At 42.1% G+C, this 18,491-nt stretch overlaps 2 protein-coding genes and 4 non-coding genes across 6 annotated transcripts; 5 read left to right on the forward strand and 1 right to left on the reverse strand.

Moving 5' to 3' along the window:
* Positions 1-1,889: 1,889 nt before the first annotated feature.
* On the reverse strand, positions 1,890-8,096 carry LOC146618115 (ribonuclease H1-like). The gene is made up of 8 exons (XM_085372749.1): positions 7,672-8,096; positions 6,592-6,716; positions 5,176-5,370; positions 4,912-5,011; positions 4,716-4,770; positions 3,932-4,016; positions 3,693-3,817; positions 1,890-2,187 (listed from the first exon to the last, which is right to left on the reverse strand). Exons 1-8 carry the CDS (start codon positions 7,797-7,799, stop codon positions 2,071-2,073), a joined length of 930 nt encoding a protein of 309 aa, XP_085228875.1. The 5' UTR covers positions 7,800-8,096; the 3' UTR covers positions 1,890-2,070.
* Positions 8,097-8,266: 170 nt separating this feature from the next.
* On the forward strand, positions 8,267-14,424 carry LOC146618116 (small ribosomal subunit protein eS7). Its single transcript, XM_085373665.1, has 7 exons — positions 8,267-8,286; positions 8,800-8,885; positions 10,174-10,245; positions 10,874-11,017; positions 11,569-11,633; positions 13,426-13,576; positions 14,305-14,424. The coding sequence occupies exons 2-7, from the start codon at positions 8,811-8,813 to the stop codon at positions 14,380-14,382; spliced, it is 585 nt and encodes a 194-aa protein (XP_085229791.1). The 5' UTR covers positions 8,267-8,286; positions 8,800-8,810; the 3' UTR covers positions 14,383-14,424.
* Positions 10,409-10,626, forward strand: LOC146618117 (small nucleolar RNA SNORA73 family). The gene has a single exon (XR_014906917.1). It is a non-coding gene; the product is annotated as a small nucleolar RNA SNORA73 family (small nucleolar RNA).
* Positions 11,188-11,405, forward strand: LOC146618118 (small nucleolar RNA SNORA73 family). Its single transcript, XR_014906920.1, has one exon. It is a non-coding gene; the product is annotated as a small nucleolar RNA SNORA73 family (small nucleolar RNA).
* Positions 12,377-12,594, forward strand: LOC146618119 (small nucleolar RNA SNORA73 family). Its single transcript, XR_014906919.1, has one exon. It is a non-coding gene; the product is annotated as a small nucleolar RNA SNORA73 family (small nucleolar RNA).
* On the forward strand, positions 13,806-14,023 carry LOC146618120 (small nucleolar RNA SNORA73 family). Its single transcript, XR_014906923.1, has one exon. It is a non-coding gene; the product is annotated as a small nucleolar RNA SNORA73 family (small nucleolar RNA).
* Positions 14,425-18,491: the final 4,067 nt, after the last annotated feature.

Below are 18,491 nucleotides of genomic sequence, written 5' to 3' on the forward strand. Positions count from 1 at the left end.
GCCACAGCATGGCTGGAAAATACAGGAGGACTCTTTAAGCAGCACACGTTTCGTTAAATCACAGTTTTATTTGGGAATATAAAATATCCTATAGGCACATGTAACATTACCTCCAAGCACTACCTGGACTTTTATAATATAAACACTTGGAATTGACCACATCTTGAAGAAAAAGGCATCTTAACCAAAAGGAAACTACTGAATACCCCAACTTACAGTAAATGAGGACTAAGATTTTATTACTTTGTTATAACATTTATGTTATCTGTGTTTTGTTTTTCTCATCTGATTTGGATTGAATCTGATTCATTTTGGTTAATTCTAGGATATTGAAGACTCCTCCTATTGGTGGAGTGTTCCTGGTGGAAGTTTCCTACTGGTAGAGCACCAACTGGAAAATAGTCGGTGTGTTCATGGAGTCCGTTTTCTTCCAGGTGTGTGTGTGTGTGTGTGTGTGTGTGTCTGTCTAAACAAGTCAGAGTTTTAGGTTGAGTATAATGATGCCATGAGCTTAAGGAAATATAATTTCACATAAAAAGAGAGTGCCCTGGAGATTTTTGATTATTTAGCTTATATTTGTCCCTTCCAAAAAGCTGTTGCTCCATCTGAGACAAAGATTTAGTTGGGCTACTTAGCTGGTTTAAAATGAGGCTCTGAAAGGAGGATGCCTCATTAAGTTAAATGCCTGTTGCTTTACTCCTCTGCTCCTCTCTGGTGGACCACAGGAAGGCTAAGATGTGAGGAGATTAACTGAGAATGTACATTTTAAGCAATAAAGGGAGACAGTGCTGCCCTTCCTCCTTGTCAGCTGTTAGTTCTACAGATGTCTTCCTTTCATTATTTATGCTCCTATTTAGGATTCCGGTTTCTTTTACAATAATGGCTCAATTGTTTTGAAAGGTGATGTCTGTCTCTGCAGTGTCCAAGTCTTTAAAGATAAATACTGTTTTATACATGTTTTTAATCAGGTTCGTGTGTTTTTGTGCTTGTGAGCTTTACAAGTGGCCTTTAATGTTATTATGCTTCTATCAATGATGTTCTTTTGTCTTCTTCATCTTTGCTTTTCTTTTACCCTTTATAAATGCCACCAACCTGCATATTAAACTGAGCCTGCATGACTAAGCGTTCAATTTAATTAACATGTCCTTTTTTAAATAAAAAAAACTTCTTAATGCACAGTGTCCCTTTCAGTCTCTAGGAGGTTTCGTGTTTGCCCTCAGCAGTATGTCAGAGTTTCCTCTGAGGGGAATTTACCTGCTGCTAATGTAGTGAAGGTGTTTTTCACAATAAAACTTTATTTTAGAAAACTAAAATAAATGTACATCTTCAGTCCAGGAAACAAGGATTACTCTGATAAGCTGCCCATAAGGAGAGTTAATACTGTATAATGTGATAATGATTACTGGTTTGTCAGACTGGGAGTAGACATCTCCCAGTTTAATTTTGTGACAGAGAAACAGGATTTTCAGGATTCAGACGCTGATCTCAAACCCCTTCGTTCTCATTTCAGTTTCACTGTAATAAACTTTACTTACATGTGATTTGAAAACAATATTCCCCAAGCACTGGCGTGTTTGGGACGATGTTCATCAAAATGTGTCAATCAGCTCGCGAGGAGATCCTTAAATAAACCCCAAATCCTCAGGAGCCCTTTGTCTGTGTTCGAATGATAACCTGGAGCGCCTCCTGCTGGAAGGCTGCGGGGATTACAACGAGACAGAATAAACTAAAAACATCGTCCAAGTTTCTCATCAACATGTCTCCATCTCCTTGACCTTTTTGAGCTCACCTGATTTCCTCAACTTCTTAGACTCAAGAACTGTCTTCTCACTTCTTGCTACTTCACAGGAAACAACAGGTGAAACTTAAAATCTTTATTCAGACCCAAAACAAATCGAAATTTACATTCAACACAAAAAAAAAGAAAAAGGATGAGCGTGCAGACTCTCTGCAACCTTCAAGCTTCGGTACAGTCACAACTGACACGGACAAGAAACAAACCTCTCAAAGGTTTGTTTCAAAGCTAAAGAACCAGAAAAAGAGCATTAAACAGTCCTGCAGCAGATTTCTTTAAAGGTGCTCGTCTTTTTCTTTGTGCTCTGGTTGCAGAGGCTTCGCCGCTCCTTCTCTTGACAGCCTGTCGGCCTCCTCGTTGCCTCTGTAGCCGGCGTGACCTGGAATGTGCATCTGGAGGAGGACCAGAAGGGCAGACAAGTAAGTATAAAAACATGAAAATAACAACTAATAATCAATCACTTGGACGCTTACTGAGCATTAAACAAATGATTGGATATGGCTGTACTATGCAGCACTAAGACTGTTTACTACTGCGGCCTGTAATGCAGTCACAGTAAAATGATCACTTCAAATTATTGCTGCCAAATCATGGGGTGCTCATCACGGGTTGCATTTAAATCATTAAGACCTGCAAATGACCAGAAGATTTTTCATTACATCCTGATACGTACGACCTTCAAACAGGCGGTTTTTACCATTACCGGTTCATCCATCAGGCATTAACAATACTGCTGATGCTTTTCTCTGACTGTTACTTTTAAATTGAACCTGTCACACCGTTTCCAGATCAGACTACTTTCTGCACATCAAAACAATCCACCAGAAGTGAAGAGAACAATGTAATAATGAGCTCATCATTTTAAGTTAAATTTTCCAAGCAGAAAATGCTGAATTTCTCTGGCTTCACCTTCAAAAACCTGAATATTCACCTTTTTTGGGCCTAATTTGGACTGAGGGGGTTTAATTCTTCCCTCACGATAATCTGAACCCTTTCGTAATATCTTTCTGGCATTCACGATTTATTTGTGGACCCTTATTTTAACGTATATTTTACATTTTTAAGCATTCGAATAATTGAATCAGAAATTAAGTGACAATCAACCTTGTGCCAGCCTGACTTCGTACAATTAAAATAAAAACACAGATGATCCCGCAGCAAGAGGAATAAAATTACTTTTTTTTTAAACCAAAGAACAGAAAGGTGACGCAGTGCAGGAACCTTTTACACATTTGTGAGACTAGTCTGAATAAAATGTTGTTGTTTATTCAACATTTATGCAAATTAGCACATTTAATTAGTACTAATGAAAGAAACATTAGCATATTTTAGTATCAAATGTGTACTTGTCGAACACTTAGTCTTATTAACAAACCAGGGAGTTTCTATCATTTAACATTTTTATCATTCAGAGCTGATTAAAAGAATAAAAATTTACGATATTTTTCTGAATTAAGACTCTAATGTGCAAACAAAATGAAACAGGAACGCTGAACCTGTCTTCAGCCGAATGCTCAGATTTTTCTTTTTTGAAGACGTTTGAAATAGCAAAATTATTTGGATATGTAACACTTCATCTGCTTATCAAAAGCATAAGATTTCAGAAAACAAAAAACAAAACATAATCATCTTAATCCAAGTAATCCACTGAAACTGTCCCTTTGATATATACAGTTTTAGCCTCTGAGGAAAGCTGTTCGGCTGCTTGCTCTGTCTGACTGTACTGAGCCCTCCGTGCCCCCTTGTGGCCATTTTTCAGGCCATGGACAGATTTATCACCTCCCCAGCAGGGGGCGGTTGACTGCAAAAAGACTCCTGCGGTAAATGTAAAAACATTGTTTACTTCTGACCTGCATGAATCTAAAGACCCCGTCCGCAAAGAAACACTGATACTTACCCAGACCACCTCCACCTGTCCATTCAGCCTGTCCAGTTTCACAAAGTCGTCTTTGTTGGTAATCTGACCTCCAGATTTCAACCTCCAGCCGTTCAGCTTCCAGTTCTTCACCCAGCTGGTCACACCTGCATGAAGGAAAAAGAAAAGAAAAACCTTTACCCATTCAGTGGGAAATTCAAAAGCTGAAATCTGAGTGGTAATGCAACATGACTGCAGCATGACTCGAGTTTGTGACTCACCGTTTATCGTAAACTTGCTGTCAGTGTATAAAACGAGTTTCTTGATGTTATTCTGTTTGGCCTGTTCCAGCGCTCTGCAGGCCGCCTGGTGCAGCGAGAGCAGAGACGACAGTTAGTTATGCTTTAAAGCTTGTAGAGAAAAATCCAAGCATAAAATAACAAACAGGCATTTACAGGCCTGCGTCTTGCTATTCTTTCCAATAAATAGGTACATTTACATATCTGCTCCCTCAGGAAACTTTTCAGAAGTTGAGTTTAAAACCTTCATTCTCATGGTGCCATTTTTAGTTTTGTTCCCTCTATGACCATCAGGTGGCGCTTCTTTGTATTTGCTGTACATTTAATAAGCCTCTTTACATGCTGGCCCTCAGTAGTTTAAACTGGTTAAAATTGCCTCAGCCTCTCCTCTCTTTAACCCTAGCACACTAACATGCAGTTTTATAACACTATCACTAATGTCAGGTAGATTTTACCCGACACCCAAAAAAAAAAAAAAAAAAAAAAAAAAAAAACATACTTCCCATTAAAATATATTAAAGCACAACAATAAGTGGCAAATTGAAGTGCTCTTCTTTTATTTCTCTCTACACAACATCTCACAAAAGGAAAAAAGGGTGTCATGGTGGTCCCTTTAAAAAGATTCTAAAGCAACAGAATGAAAATCACCCCATGTTAGTGTTAAAAATTTAAAAAGTACTGTTTAAGTGCAGCCCTGCAGAGTTAACACTGAGCATTAAACTGGACTTTTAAGACAGAAACTCTCATGCTGAGATGTAAATCTTACTTGTATCTCTGCGCGCTGGTTGGTCTGCCTTCCCTGCAGCCTCTCTGCAACATTTCTATAAAGCCAGAGGCAACAAAATGTGAGAAACCGATGCATCCATTTATGCAATTAAGACTTTCACTATGGAGGTTTAGACTGAGCAGATTTTAGGAACTGTTTAAAACATGCTCGTTGTAGCACGTGCACATATTCTCACAGTGGGTTGTTGCATCCCCAGTACACCCCGATGCCCCCCTGTGCGCCGCTCTGTCCGTTTCTTGAGCAGCAGCCATCGGTGTAAACGACCACAGCGTCACCTGTACGGAGAACGCAGAACAGTTCAGACTGGAGTTCAAGTTTTATTGCTTCCATTTTCTACATTTTATATTTAAATATTTCTGTATGTAGTAAATGACATGATTTTGTCCCCATAACATGTTGAATGGAGTTGAGCTCTAATATTAAATCTTGCACATCTCACCCATGTACGTGAATCCGTCCGAGCTCTCTGATGACGAGTTTTGTGATGTCGAGCTTTCTGATGGCTTAACTCGTTTGGGCTGGTGCCCCGCCTCCTCCTCCGAGTGACATCTCTTTTTGCCAAGAGGGATGTACTCGAGCGGCTCCGGGCCTCGTTTAGGAAGCAGAGTGACATCAGACTCCACGCTCTGAGTTACTGAAAGCCACAAACACAAGAAGTTCATCAAGAACAGTGTGCAGCAAGTACCTGATTCTCCACTTAAAATCACCTGTGAGCTTTGTGTGAATCCAGACCTGCATGCTGTATTACCACCTCAAACAGACACAGTGGCTGGGTTAACCCTCTACTGCATAGCGTTGCCCTGAGGCAACAAACCACATTTTCATGCCTCACACAAATAAATGTATATAAAAGAAAAACTTGCATGTGCATGAATATGTTAAGAAGCATATTTGATTGTTTGTTCTACTTTTCAATTACAGGACATGGATGTAAAAACCTTTTATGGAAGGAAACCAAGGGGATGTGCACTTTCTGTCCTCAGAAAGTGAGGACAGTGAGCTTTCAGGGAGTGACAGTGAAGTAGAGGAGTGGATCCCTGAATCAGGTTTGAGGGACACTTAGGAGCTCAGGGGTCAGTTGGTAAAGTAACTGTGTGTGTGTGTGTGTGTGTGTGTGTGTGTGTGTGACTTACTGTTGTGGGAACACAAATTTGTTTACACTCATATTGTGAGGTCTAGCCTACTTTATGGGGACAATTGCAAGGTAAATCATTCAATTTTAGGGTGAAGGCTTGAGTCGGGGTTAGAGTTAGGTTCAGGCAGGGACTTGTGATGGGTAGGGTCAGGATAAGTCTCCAGGAAATGAATGCAAGTTAATGTAATATCCCTAAAAGTGATGGAAACACAACGTGTGTGTGTGTGTGTGTGTGTGTGTGTGTGTACACGCATGGGGTTAGGGTCAAATGTTGGATGTATTTTGGTGTTTTATTGTTCTGTGAAATGTTTACATAGTTTTTTTTTATTGTTGTTTATTTATTTGTTCATCCTGGTTGTACTAATAAAACGTATTATAGAATAACTTGTTATTTGACTACCCTTATCGCACAGTGTTGCCTTGAAATAACAAACCAATATCTGTTTTTTTTGTTTTGTTTTGTTGTTTTGTTTTTTTTTTTGGGGGGGGGGGGTCAAATTTTATGATTGATATATTATAAGGGACCCTAAAGCTCCCCCAGAAATATTTTTTTCCCCAAAAAATAAAAAGTCATGCAGTAGAGGGTTTTAACATATTCTTGGATTCCAAACTGACGGCCACTTCCAAACCAAGATGCTCCGAGTTCAGCCTCAATCCCAGCTCCAAGTAATTATAGTTTCTCGTGTGTATTTGAAGAGTATAAAATTAGAAAATATTCACCTTTCTTCACGTCTGGAACTGCAGAAGGCTCGATCCCTCTGACGAATGCCCAGGCATCTCGCTCTGAGGCAAACTTCTTAAAGGAGGCGGACGGAAATTTGTCCACTTGGCTCTTACACTCGTCCCTAAATGACAAAAAAATAAAAAGTAAAAAATCAGGAGAATAAAAACCTTGAGATGTCTTCATTCTCCCCTCCGGACACTTTAATGATACACCTTTTCAACTGCAACTCAATCCATTCAGGCACAGACATGGTCAAGATGACCCACTGACGTTCAAACTGAGCCACTGGAGTGAGGAAGAAAGAGAATTTAAGTGGCACTGAACATGGCAGTGATTGTTGGTGGCAGACACACTGGCCTGAATATTTCAGAAACTAGTGATTTCTGAATTTCCAGCATGAAAATGAAATGAGAGAAAATATCTAGGACAGACTCCAATCCGGCCCAGTGGGCAGCTGTGGAGGATGACTTTAACTGTGTTTTAACTTTTGACTGTTTCCTATCATTTACGGTACATTAAACTAATTAAGTAACAGAAAAACAATAACAAAAATGTTCCCTTCTTGTAACAATAGGTCCAAAGTTTATTTTCTCAAAGATTAAATGTGTAGTTAAACTTCTGTGCACTAACAGAAGGTGGAGTTTCACTGGTCTGGTACTGGCGTGTTGTTTATTTTATTTGTATTTATTTGTAATATAAACAAACCAAAGACATACTACATTATGTAAGAATAAATCAATTTTAGGCCCTCCTACTCACAAATGAGCCACATTAATGGCGGAAATACATTTAACAGTTTGAAGGCTAACCACCTGAAAAACGGAGAAAACGAAGCCGTGTATGTTATGCTTCCATGCCGAATTAAAGTGTGGGATGTACTGACAGGGAAACATTGATATGATCTTAAACCCGCTGGGTTGTTTTACTGTAGCTCAAGGAGAAAAAGAAATCTTCGTGCATCTGAACGGAAGCTGGCATCCACTCACTCTCACTGAAAGAACATGCACTTTGAATAGCCAATAACATTGATTTTCTTAAAAACAAATGTGCAGGCATTGAGTTGTGTCCGGCCTCACCATGAAGTGTAGACTCCCGTTTTGTGTCCTTTCCTAACTGCGTAGAAAAACTTCCCTTTCGCCATGTCGTCAGCAGCGCTACAAAAGGTCCTGCATGCAACTCTGAAAAGACCAGTCAGCCTAAACATCACTGTCTGCCAACACACTGCACGGGGACAAAGGTGGCTAGCATCGTGATATTAACTCGGATACATTCAAATATCAATAGATTTGAGTAGGGAAGGCGTGGTTTGACATAAAATCTTGAAATATGGGACCAAATTAGCAGCCAGGTGTACAGATGTCCGGGAAAGCTAAACCCGAAAAAGCCCAAAAAAGTATTCCATATATATTTAACACCAGTCTAATAAGTCTTGCAGTCATCTTAGTTTCTTCATTGGCCGTATATCCCTATCTGAAAATGTTGCAGTAAACAAAATCGAACAAAAATCAGTCTAAACGTACAGCAATAATCTGCCTGCAGTTTCCCCGACTGTTTTCTACTACACTCACGCGATAGTTCTTATCACTTCAAGCGTTTCTACAATTCTCGCGATAGAAAAAAAGGTCGCTCCCGATTGGATTAATCCAACTCTCGCGATGTTCCGGCCTCTTCCTTGGCCGTCGTTGACAGAGGTTAGTCGTGCCATTTTACTCTGGACTAGCTTTTCTGTTTTAAAATGTACTTTAAATGTATTTAATGGCAAGGTTTACACACAGTAGGGCAAGTGAATCCTGTGATAGCTTAGATTATGTGATTTGCAGTATCGGATGGCTCATCTTAATGTCTAAATAAGACATAGTAGAGGGGCTCTGCTCAATGAGTTCGGCAAGCGAGTAGCGGCTAGCAACAGGCCGTGCATGTGTTCAGTTAGCCGTCACAAAACCGAAGGAAAAAGAGCTTAAGTTAATTTTCAGGGTCGGATGTTCAGCTCTTTTAATTGTGACTCAAGTAGTTAATATGTATGTGCCGTTTTATGTCCATTGGGCTGTTATGTCAATCTCCTGTGCTATTGTGGTGTAGCCCGGTTAGCTCAGAGGTGTTACGCCTGGAGGTTAGCGGTGCTCTGGGCTTTCAATAAAGGGTGGATATTAAATATGTTCGGATGCCGGTGGGTCTAACCTAAATGTTTTTATTTCTCCGTGCAGAGACAAAGGCCATGTTCAGTACCAGCGCCAAAATAGTGAAGCCTAATGGCGAGAAGCCAGACGAGTTTGAGTCTGGGATCTCTCAGGTAAGAAAGTCGGCATCACAGATCCATGTATTATTGAAGCTTCAGTCCAGCTGAATGAGTAACTGTGGGGGCCGTTGGGGAGAAAACTGTAAAGGGCATCATGAATAAATATGGTGTAAGAGAACTATATGATTTATTGGTCAGCCATTACATAACTGCACTATCTGTTAATATGAGGCCAATTTTATGTCAGATTACATTTTTAAAAAAGGTACTGATTTTTTTTTTGTGTACAGGGGTTCATGTACAGTATCAGAACTCTCTTGTCTCCAAGTGACTATTTAAACAAGAATTGTACTGTTGGAGGAATGTAAGGCTGTGTGTGATTGAGTCTTTAATGTGATTTAATTATGACTGACATTAAAGTCTCAGCTGCTGGTTCTTCTCAATCCTGTAAGGCTGAGTGTTTCATTAGGACAGCCCTGTTTGGTGGTTTTGTCCGCTTACTGGTTGGTGGACTGATGGGGTGATGCGGCCTTAAAATTATATCATATTTCTTGAAGTGTCTGGTGAATAAAGTACCAGCAGCACCAGCATTGCAGTGCAATAGTGGTGATACATTTTAAGTTAAGTAAGCAAAAAAAGTAACCCAGGTCATGTTTTCTCTTTCAAAAAAAGAAAAGGCAAGTAAAATAATGCACCTGTGAGTGCTATGTTGAGCTTCAGCAGCTGAAGCTCAACATAGTTCTGTTCCACACTGTCGGACAGAAAGCTGTACCCCTGGCTTAACTGATTAGTTTAACAATAACTGAAGTGATGTTTTAACCCTGCTCACCAGGCGGCTGTGGTATTTCTCATCTAGTGTTCCCTAAAGCTTACCTGGTTGCTCTCATGGCGATCAGTCAGCTGTCTCAGATTCTAACTCTGCTGTCTTGGACAGCAGCTGGTGATGGAAGTCTTTACCCTTGCTGTGGAGAGATCCTGTAACTTGGAAGGTGATGTAATCCTGAACCTTCAGCAGCTGAAGCTCACTGAGGCTCAAGAGCATAACCGTCACCAGTTGGAGTCCAAGATGGTGGAGTTGTTAGTCTGTCTTCAGGATGAAGAACCTACTGGTGCAGCAGCTGATAATTGAGTCTCCCAAAATAACTTTCAGTTTTTTTATAATGTATTTTAAAAAGGGATGGTTTTGTTTCTTTTAATGACCACATGGAAAATCTGCCACCAGTGGGATTGGGCTCTCCTTTAGAGAGAAGCAGAAATATGAAGCTAATAGAAAACGTTTGAGCTAGTCAGGATGAGTGATGTGGTTGTGCTTGCTTTACTCATTTGACTGGTCTTTCCACAGGCTCTGCTCGAGCTGGAGATGAACTCTGACCTGAAGGCTCAGCTGAGAGAACTGAACATCACTGCAGCAAAGGTGAGAGTTCACATGAACCTGTGTGCATGAGCTTCGTGTCATTGAATTATTTACATAACTGATACATAGATTTTGTTTTAACAAGCCTGTTGCTGTGTTTGCTGCTTTTCACTGACTCAAAATCAAGCTTTAATTTATCTTTATGCTACGTTTTAAATCTAATCCGACGTGGACATCCAGAGAGTTGCTCTCCTGGCTCTGTCCTGGTGGCGTATGGGAGCGTAGCTCTGAGCTGAGACGTACAGTCCCGTTCCACAACGTTGGAGAGAAAGCTCTGTCCCCGGCTGCTGGCCGGTGAGGACGAGCGTCCTGCATATTCCTACATCTTCCCAGAGTCCTTTAGGGCCATTACTGGGGAGCTAAACCATGCAGTGCACACTTTTTGATACGTACTGGTGTTATAAGTCGTCGTGTTTTACTAAAATTCTTTCGTACTAACCTAGAGTTCAATGCATGTTCCTCTGAGTTTTAACAGCCACAGATTTACGAAACATTAAGACAATTTCCTTCAAGGATCCAAAGCTGGGATTTGGGCACCTCGTGGAGAGCTCCTGCCCTGCCCAGGTGGCGTCACATCACACTTCAGAGCCCCTGTGCTCTTAAATGACTGCTGCTTTATTCTTTTCAGGAAATCGAGGTTGGTGGAAACAGGAAAGCCATCATCATCTTCGTTCCTGTCCCTCAGCTGAAGTCCTTCCAGAAGATTCAGGTGCGCCTGGTGAGGGAGCTGGAGAAGAAGTTCAGTGGAAAGCACGTGGTCTTCATTGCACAGGTGAGGATACCATCGCTGTGACTGTCAGTTTGATTACTTACTTGATATCCAGAAATATTACGTTTTGCTTTCAAGCTGGATGCCTGGAAAACATTACTTAAAATGCATAACCCTGTTAAGAACAGGCGTGAGCTCAGGTATGTGTCCGTGTGTTGCGGTGATTCTTTTATCCGACATGGACATCCAGAGAGTTGCTCTCCTGGCTCTGTCCTGGTGGCGTATGGGAGCGTAGCTCTGAGCTGAGATGTACAGTCCCGTTCCACAATGTCGGACAGAAAGCTCTGTCCCCGGCTGCCGGCCGGTGAGGATGAGCGTCCTGCATATTCCTACATCTTCCCAGAGTCCTTTGGGGCCATTACTGGGGAGCTAAACCATGCAGTGCACATCTTTTCAAATCAGGGTTCAACTTATAGGCTGATAATGAAATAAAACCTCTTTATGTAAGCAAGAATATCAGCCTGAACCTGATTGTTACCTTCATGCTGCTCTGTAGTTGCTTTTGTTTGCCCAATTCCTCGTTGGAGATTAATTGAACAATTTCTGACTTTCAGAGGAGAATTCTGCCCAAACCCACCAGGAAAAGCCGCACGAAGAATAAGCAGAAGCGTCCCAGGAGGTGAGTGCCGAGAGTTGGCTTTAAAATCTGATCACAGATTTCTGCGGCTGACTCGCAAGAGTGGGTCAATGTGTTAAAGTGGATCTGGAGTCTTTAATGTTAGAAACTTTCCAGCTCTGACAATGATTCAAGTGAAAGAACGGAGGGAAGATGGTGCAGTGATGAGCATTTCCACTAATACTCTTGAGCCTTTTTTTTTTTTTTTTTTTGAGCTCATACAAAAACACTATAATGAACTTTAGCTGGCAACATTTACACTGTGCTTAGTTTACTTTCATTTTTCTGAACTTCAGTGTTCTCTCGGTTTGTAAAGTGTTCGATCTTCTGTCACCTTCTCAGACCCCTTTTATCAGTCCAGCGTCGGGTAGCCTGGTGGTGGTTACTTGCGATCTACCACCACCTTGTGGAGGTACTGTTGCAATGCATGCTACCAGATGCATGTGATGAAAATTAATAGTTCTTGTGATATTAATTTTCATCACATGACGTTAATGCATCTGCAGTGCTCTCTTTAAGCTTTAGAAATTGCTTTGTGTATAAATGATTTTTAAAAGATGTATGTTAATACTGTGTTGAAGCATCTTTTTTCAGGTAACACCCTTAAGATTTATTTCTGTCCTTCAAAATAAAAGAGATTGTGAGGATAACTGTAAACTTAAATCTACAAATGTGTTTCTAAAAAAACGGGAGAAAGGTTTATTAACTGGACAGAATGATGCTATAAACCCATTTGTAAATCTAATCCGACGTGGACATCCAGAGAGTTTCTCTCCTGGCTCTGTCCTGGTGGCGTATGGGAGCGTAGCTCTGAGCTGAGACGTACAGTCCCGTTCCACAACGTTGGAGAGAAAGCTCTGTCCCCGGCTGCTGGCCGGTGAGGACGAGCGTCCTGCATATTCCTACATCTTCCCAGAGTCCTTTGGGGCCATTACTGGGGAGCTAAACCATGCAGTGCACAGACTGATCATTAATAGAAACCAAAGAAGGTGTGACTGAATGTTTTTATTTTCTGTGAAGAGAGTCCCGGTTTTTGCTGAAAGTTGGATGTTTGAAAGGGCGCTGCAGGTGCTTTGGAAGGAAAACTTTACTGATGTGATTATTGGTCCCCGGTTTATCCGAGCTAAATCTTTCAACCGTTTGGTAAAACACAGTAATCCGAAGTTCAGCTCGGACCAGGCTGACTAAAACTCTCAGTAAGATTTATTTAGAGGAAGTGAAACTCATTAGGGTACTATAGCGGTGCCCGTTGCTTCTGTAAGTCATAGTCTGCCACCCCTCCAGTCTGCTTGAGGTGGCGGCTGTCTAGGCTGGCATCCTGTTGATCGGCCTGTGGTTGTCGTGCAGGTCTGCAGCCACACATAGTGCAGTGGAGGCAGGCCTGCAGGGACCCATGGCTGCCCTTGGGAGACAAGCTTTGTAATCAACACCAAGCCTCAGGTGTTGACCTTCAGGGCCTCACTCCCAAGATTATTGCTGTAACATAAAACTGTTATCGGGGAAAATGTTTTACTTTAATGAAATGAAATAAAAACCGGACTTGAGGAGGAAGAAATGTCTTGTTGCTCGAAGTTATTAACACGAGCAGGATGTCAGCATGATTAAGTGTTTCTGCCCACGATAAATACCCCACCAGGGTAGAGAAGTAATAAAAGCTCAAGTAGAACCTAAAGCTTTCAACCAATAAGAACCAAACTGAACTGAAGCACGGAAACTCGCTGTGGACACACACTGAAACTAAACGGAGTTGGAAATGAAGCATTGATGACCTTTTTTCTTTCCCCCAATTCTACAGCCGCACTCTGACCGCGGTCCATGACGCCATCTTGGAGGACCTGGTGTTCCCCAGTGAGATCGTGGGTAAGAGGATCAGAGTGAAACTGGACAGCAGCAGGCTCATCAAGGTCCACCTGGACAAGGCTCAGCAGAACAACGTCGAACACAAAGTGAGTTTTAAAGCAGCGGAGGCGTCTGCATGTTCAGGAAACACGAATAACGATGCTTTCAAGTGTCAGTCTTTAACGTATTAATCAGTGGAAGGATTGTTTGGTGTGGAAAAAGTCACGTTGTCACACCAAACACCTCCCAAAAACGGGATTTATTACAAGGATAAGACGGAGCACGTGTCCCTCGGTTAAATTTCTGGAGATGTTTTAAGTCTGAAACCTTTTTGTTCCGACGTGGACATCCAGAGAGTTGCTCTCCTGGCTCTGTCCTGGTGGCGTATGGGAGCGTAGCTCTGAGCTGAGACGTACAGTCCCGTTCCACAATGTCGGACAGAAAGCTCTGTCCCCGGCTGCTGGCCGGTGAGGACGAGCGTCCTGCATATTCCTACATCTTCCCAGAGTCCTTTGGGGCCATTACTGGGGAGCTAAACCATGCAGTGCACAGACTGATCATAAACAGAAATTGAATTTATGGCTTAACTTGTCCTTTACTTTGAGTTTTATGCACAGATCAAAGTCCAATCCAAAATCCAAGGGTTGTATTAAGTACAACATACTGGCATAAAAAATAGACCTGTTTAAATCCTTCAGCTGCAGACAGGAGTTTGTCCTGCAGCCTTGGTTGTTGCTGTTTTGTTTTTTTTATATCATGTAAAGAAAAAGTGGTGATGGTAAATAAGAGGCAGGTTAAGTTAAACTAACGTTGATTTTATTCTTTCCTGATTCAGGTGGAGACCTTCTCTGGTGTCTACAAGAAGCTCACAGGCAAAGACGTCGTGTTTGAATTCCCAGAATTCCAGCTGTAAATGCAGATGACAAAATAAAATTTGTTTACTGTCACTACTGTTGCAGGTTGTGGTCTTTGATTTCCTTCTCAGAGGGCACGTTGGAGACCAGCGGAGCACTATTAAGCTTTTCAAACGATATGTCAATTATTAATAACCTGTCAGTATGTGGGAGCAAAATCTTCAGCCCTGTTGAAAATCCATGCAAGCAGGATTTTATTTTGATTGGCACACTTTTCGCAAAAGCTCAGATCATACCATTACTGGAAAGAAGGGTGGGTGGCTGACCGAAGACGGTGAATGTAGTGATACAGGCCAGGTACACAGATCGGAGCCCAGATTTAAATGCTAGCCTGTCCGGGAGGGGGAACGGGCGAAAACATAAAATCTGCATCATCTGGCTGCATTTCATTATTATTTAAGAATAATGACACCCATTTTTATGTTGATCCATTTTTCATTGTGGAGGACAGGAGATTTCAAACTTGTCCAGGTCTTACACTTTGAGTTCTCCCAAGTAGTCGTAAATGACTTAAACTAAGGCTTTTTATGAAAACTAAATACAAATAGTTTCTTTGAATTACATTTACAGTTTAGTTTGTATATAGTTTTATATTCAAAAAAGTGTATTTGAATGGCAGACATGTGTGCATGTTTACAGAGCCTTGGCTCAATGTCTAAATGAGTCGTACAGGCCTGAATGTGCACTTGAAGCCATTTGATCTGTTGCTCACCACAAGAGGTTTTGGAGTTTAGTATTTTCAGCTTTACAGCTTTTCCTACAGATTAAAACCTCCCTCCGTTCATACTGCAAAGTAATTAAATGACAGAATTTTTTTTCATTAAATTTAAACAAAGCAAAACGTGTGGACAATGAGCTTTCAGAACTTTTTCTGTAATTTTATGCATTTATTTTGTGTAATTATAGTCCAAAGATTTCATGCTGACAGATTTTTCTTTGTCACAGCAGCTTTTTTCCCCCCCCTCTTTGTTGTCCCGTTTGGATCTTTAGCCATCAGAATTGTTGTCTTAAGACCAAGAAAGATGCCAAGCGGATTTATTTTACCAAGTGGATCATCATGGCCTTGCCATATTGGTCCATTTGATTGACCTTTATTATAATTATGTATTTATTTTATTTTCGGTTGCTACAAACGGGACAGACATGACTGGGGGATAGGACAGGGAGAAAGAATGAAAGAAAGAGGGAGAGAAAGAAAAACGGAGGGGAGAAGAGACGGTGAGAAGGGGGGGAAGAAAGAAAGAAAAACAAACAAAACACCTGGATCACCTGTATGGATAAAAAAAAACACAGAAGAGAAAAACAAAAAATAGCAACATCATAAATACAGCACCATCACAATAAACTAGCTAGCAGTAGATAACAGTAGATACTAAAACGATATTGTACAGCACGCACGATAGACAGCGCACAATGTGCTTTGAGGCAGCAGCCAAGAAAGGTGTAGTCCACGTCTGTGAACACCCGTGTGTACACCCGTGTGTAGACCTGTGTGGATCAGCATGCTTGTATTCCAAAGGTTTCTCCATGTAACGATCTGCTAGGGAGTGTGGGGAGCCATAGCCCCGTCCCCCAGGGCATGAAGCAGGTATGGAGGAGATCCAGGCCCCAGAGTACGAGGACCCAAGGAGGACCACTAAAGGGGGGGAACCGTGCCACCCTCCTGGGAAGAGCTGAGTAGAGCCCCAAACAAGAGGTCACCCAGCAGCTACGGAGCAGAAGCCAGAGGGGGTTGCAGTGGCGTGCCTGCCGGCAGCCAGCTGTGCCAGAGAGGACCGAGCTTCAGGCCCAGAGGCCTGAGGGCACCCCACCCCCCGGAAGGGGCCCAACCGGGCCACAGGCGCCAGGCCCCGCCAATCGGCCACCAGGAGTGAGCCAGTACATACATGAGCACCCAGCCCAGGTCGACAAGAACCACCAAAACACCAACGTCTGAGGGCATCAGCCACCGGCAGGGAGTGTGGTGAGGGGAGATAGGCCTCCGTACTTTGGAGGGCCTGAGATGTACCCAGAGAGGTTGAGTCTAAGACCCAACCTGACATATAGACACAGACAAACAGGCACACGCGGACACAAACGTGCATTCCCACCCCCATATACACAACCAAATACTCGACACTCACCCAACGTGTAGACAGACACAAATAGACACTGCCCAGACAGTCGCTCTCCCCAAACATACTCTATATCCCAGGTCCAGGTACCCCCGCCCCAGAGCGGCAAGCCGCACCTAGACCCAGGCTCCTCCCGAAAACCCTCAGTGTCTATATCCATTTAAAACTGAGGGTAGGGCACCAGTGCCAGAGGTGGGTTGTCAGCAGCAGCTTTTTTTCTGCTATCAAGAAATGCCACCTTACTGTTTAAAAGGAAAACCTTTTTTTTTCTTTTCTTTTTTAATGAAAAGAACTTATACACATCATACACACACTTTATAAATACTGATGTTGCCCCTGCATGCATTTTACCTGTGGCCCTCAATCATAAACAGGATTCCAACATTGGTTGTTTTTAATCTGATGACATCTAGAGGCCAAATCCAGGAGTTTTAATAACGCGTGTTGTTGGAGCCTCAACCTCCTAACACTAGTTTGTTAAAATCGCTTTTTCAAACTTGAAATCTGAATGTGGAGAAATGTCAGTACTGGGTTCCTACAGTGTGCCGTAAAACAATGACTCAACAAAATGAGAAACTTCAAACATTTTACTGCAAATGTACAATAAATACAGCAAAAAGCAAAATATTAACAGACTTTAAAACCTGTCTTTCACCGGTGCAGCACCAGTTTAGACCCAGTTCTACTTTCGGTGCCTTTTGGGAACCCGTTCCTACATTTCCACCAGTTTGATAGCAGAATATTTTCACAGCATTTCTAGAGTTTCTAGATGTATTGCAGTCAGAAGACTGAATACAACATGTTCTTATTGTGTTATTTCATTCCGCTCAGAGACAAACAAAACACACCTATGATAAAGTATCTTATACCTGAATGTAAAAACGCAAACTGAATTATTGTAAATGTTAAATCAAGGCATCAGCTTGATGATGAGCAGATTCAAACTGAGCATTCGACCGCAGCCCCAGCTTGAATGGGATTTTTGTGTTGGATGATAAAAATGTGAGACATCCTCAAGACGACACTGCAGTGAACGAGTTCAGAGGTAGAAAACAAGCTGTCGTAAAATCATTGCTTCAGACTTGTTCACACAACAAAAGTATCAACAAATATATACAGATCCCGCCTCTTCTTTCACTGAAAATTAATTTAAATCTTTGCAAACATCAATATTTGCTTTTACTTTGAGTAAACTTTAACACTGCTCATAACTGGAAGGGACACCTGGCATGAACTCGGCTCCTGAATCCAGATTAGTTGTAATATTTTATTTACAACAATAAGTTAAGGCATAGAAGGTTCGACTCCTGGCTGCTCCGGTCTGCATGTCAACGAGGCCTTGGGCAAGATCCTGAACGCCGAGTTGCTCCTGCATCCATCAGTGTTAATGTTAGATAGAAAGCACTTAGACATAGAAAAAGGTGGATGTGGATATGTGTGAACGTGTTGAATAAAGCGCTTTGAGTGCTCAGGAAGAGTAGATAAAAAAAGCATTGAATAAGAACCAGCCCATATACCGAGTTAATGTCTACCAGATTTTTTAAATTTAAACATGAAAAGTATTTGTCGGGCGGTGGAAGGAGTACTTCGAAGACCTCCTTGATCCCACTGACACGTCTTCCGAGGAGGAAGCAGGGTCTGGGAATGATGGGGATGACCCGCCAATTTCTGGGGGCGAGGTCACTGAGGCAGTTAAACAACTCCTTGGTGGCAGAGCCCCTTGTGTGGATGAGGTCCGCCCTGAGTTCCTGAAGGCTCTGGACATTATAGGGCTGTCCTGGTTGACACGCCTCTACAATGTTGCGTGGAGATCAGGGGCAGTACTACTGGACTGGCAGACTGGGGTGGTGGTCCCCATCTTTAAGAAGGGGGATCACACTCCTCAGCCTCCCTGGGAAAGTCTATGCCAGGGTGCTGGAAAGGAGAGTTCGTCTGCTAGTCGAACCTCAGATACAGGAGGAACAATGCGGTTTTCGTCCCAGTCGCGGAACACT

Source organism: Diplotaxodon limnothrissa, linkage group LG15, assembly GCF_057381915.1.
Source record: "Diplotaxodon limnothrissa isolate DT_005_m linkage group LG15, D_limnothrissa_male_GT1.1, whole genome shotgun sequence".
In the NCBI taxonomy this organism is placed as follows: Eukaryota; Metazoa; Chordata; class Actinopteri; order Cichliformes; family Cichlidae; genus Diplotaxodon; species Diplotaxodon limnothrissa.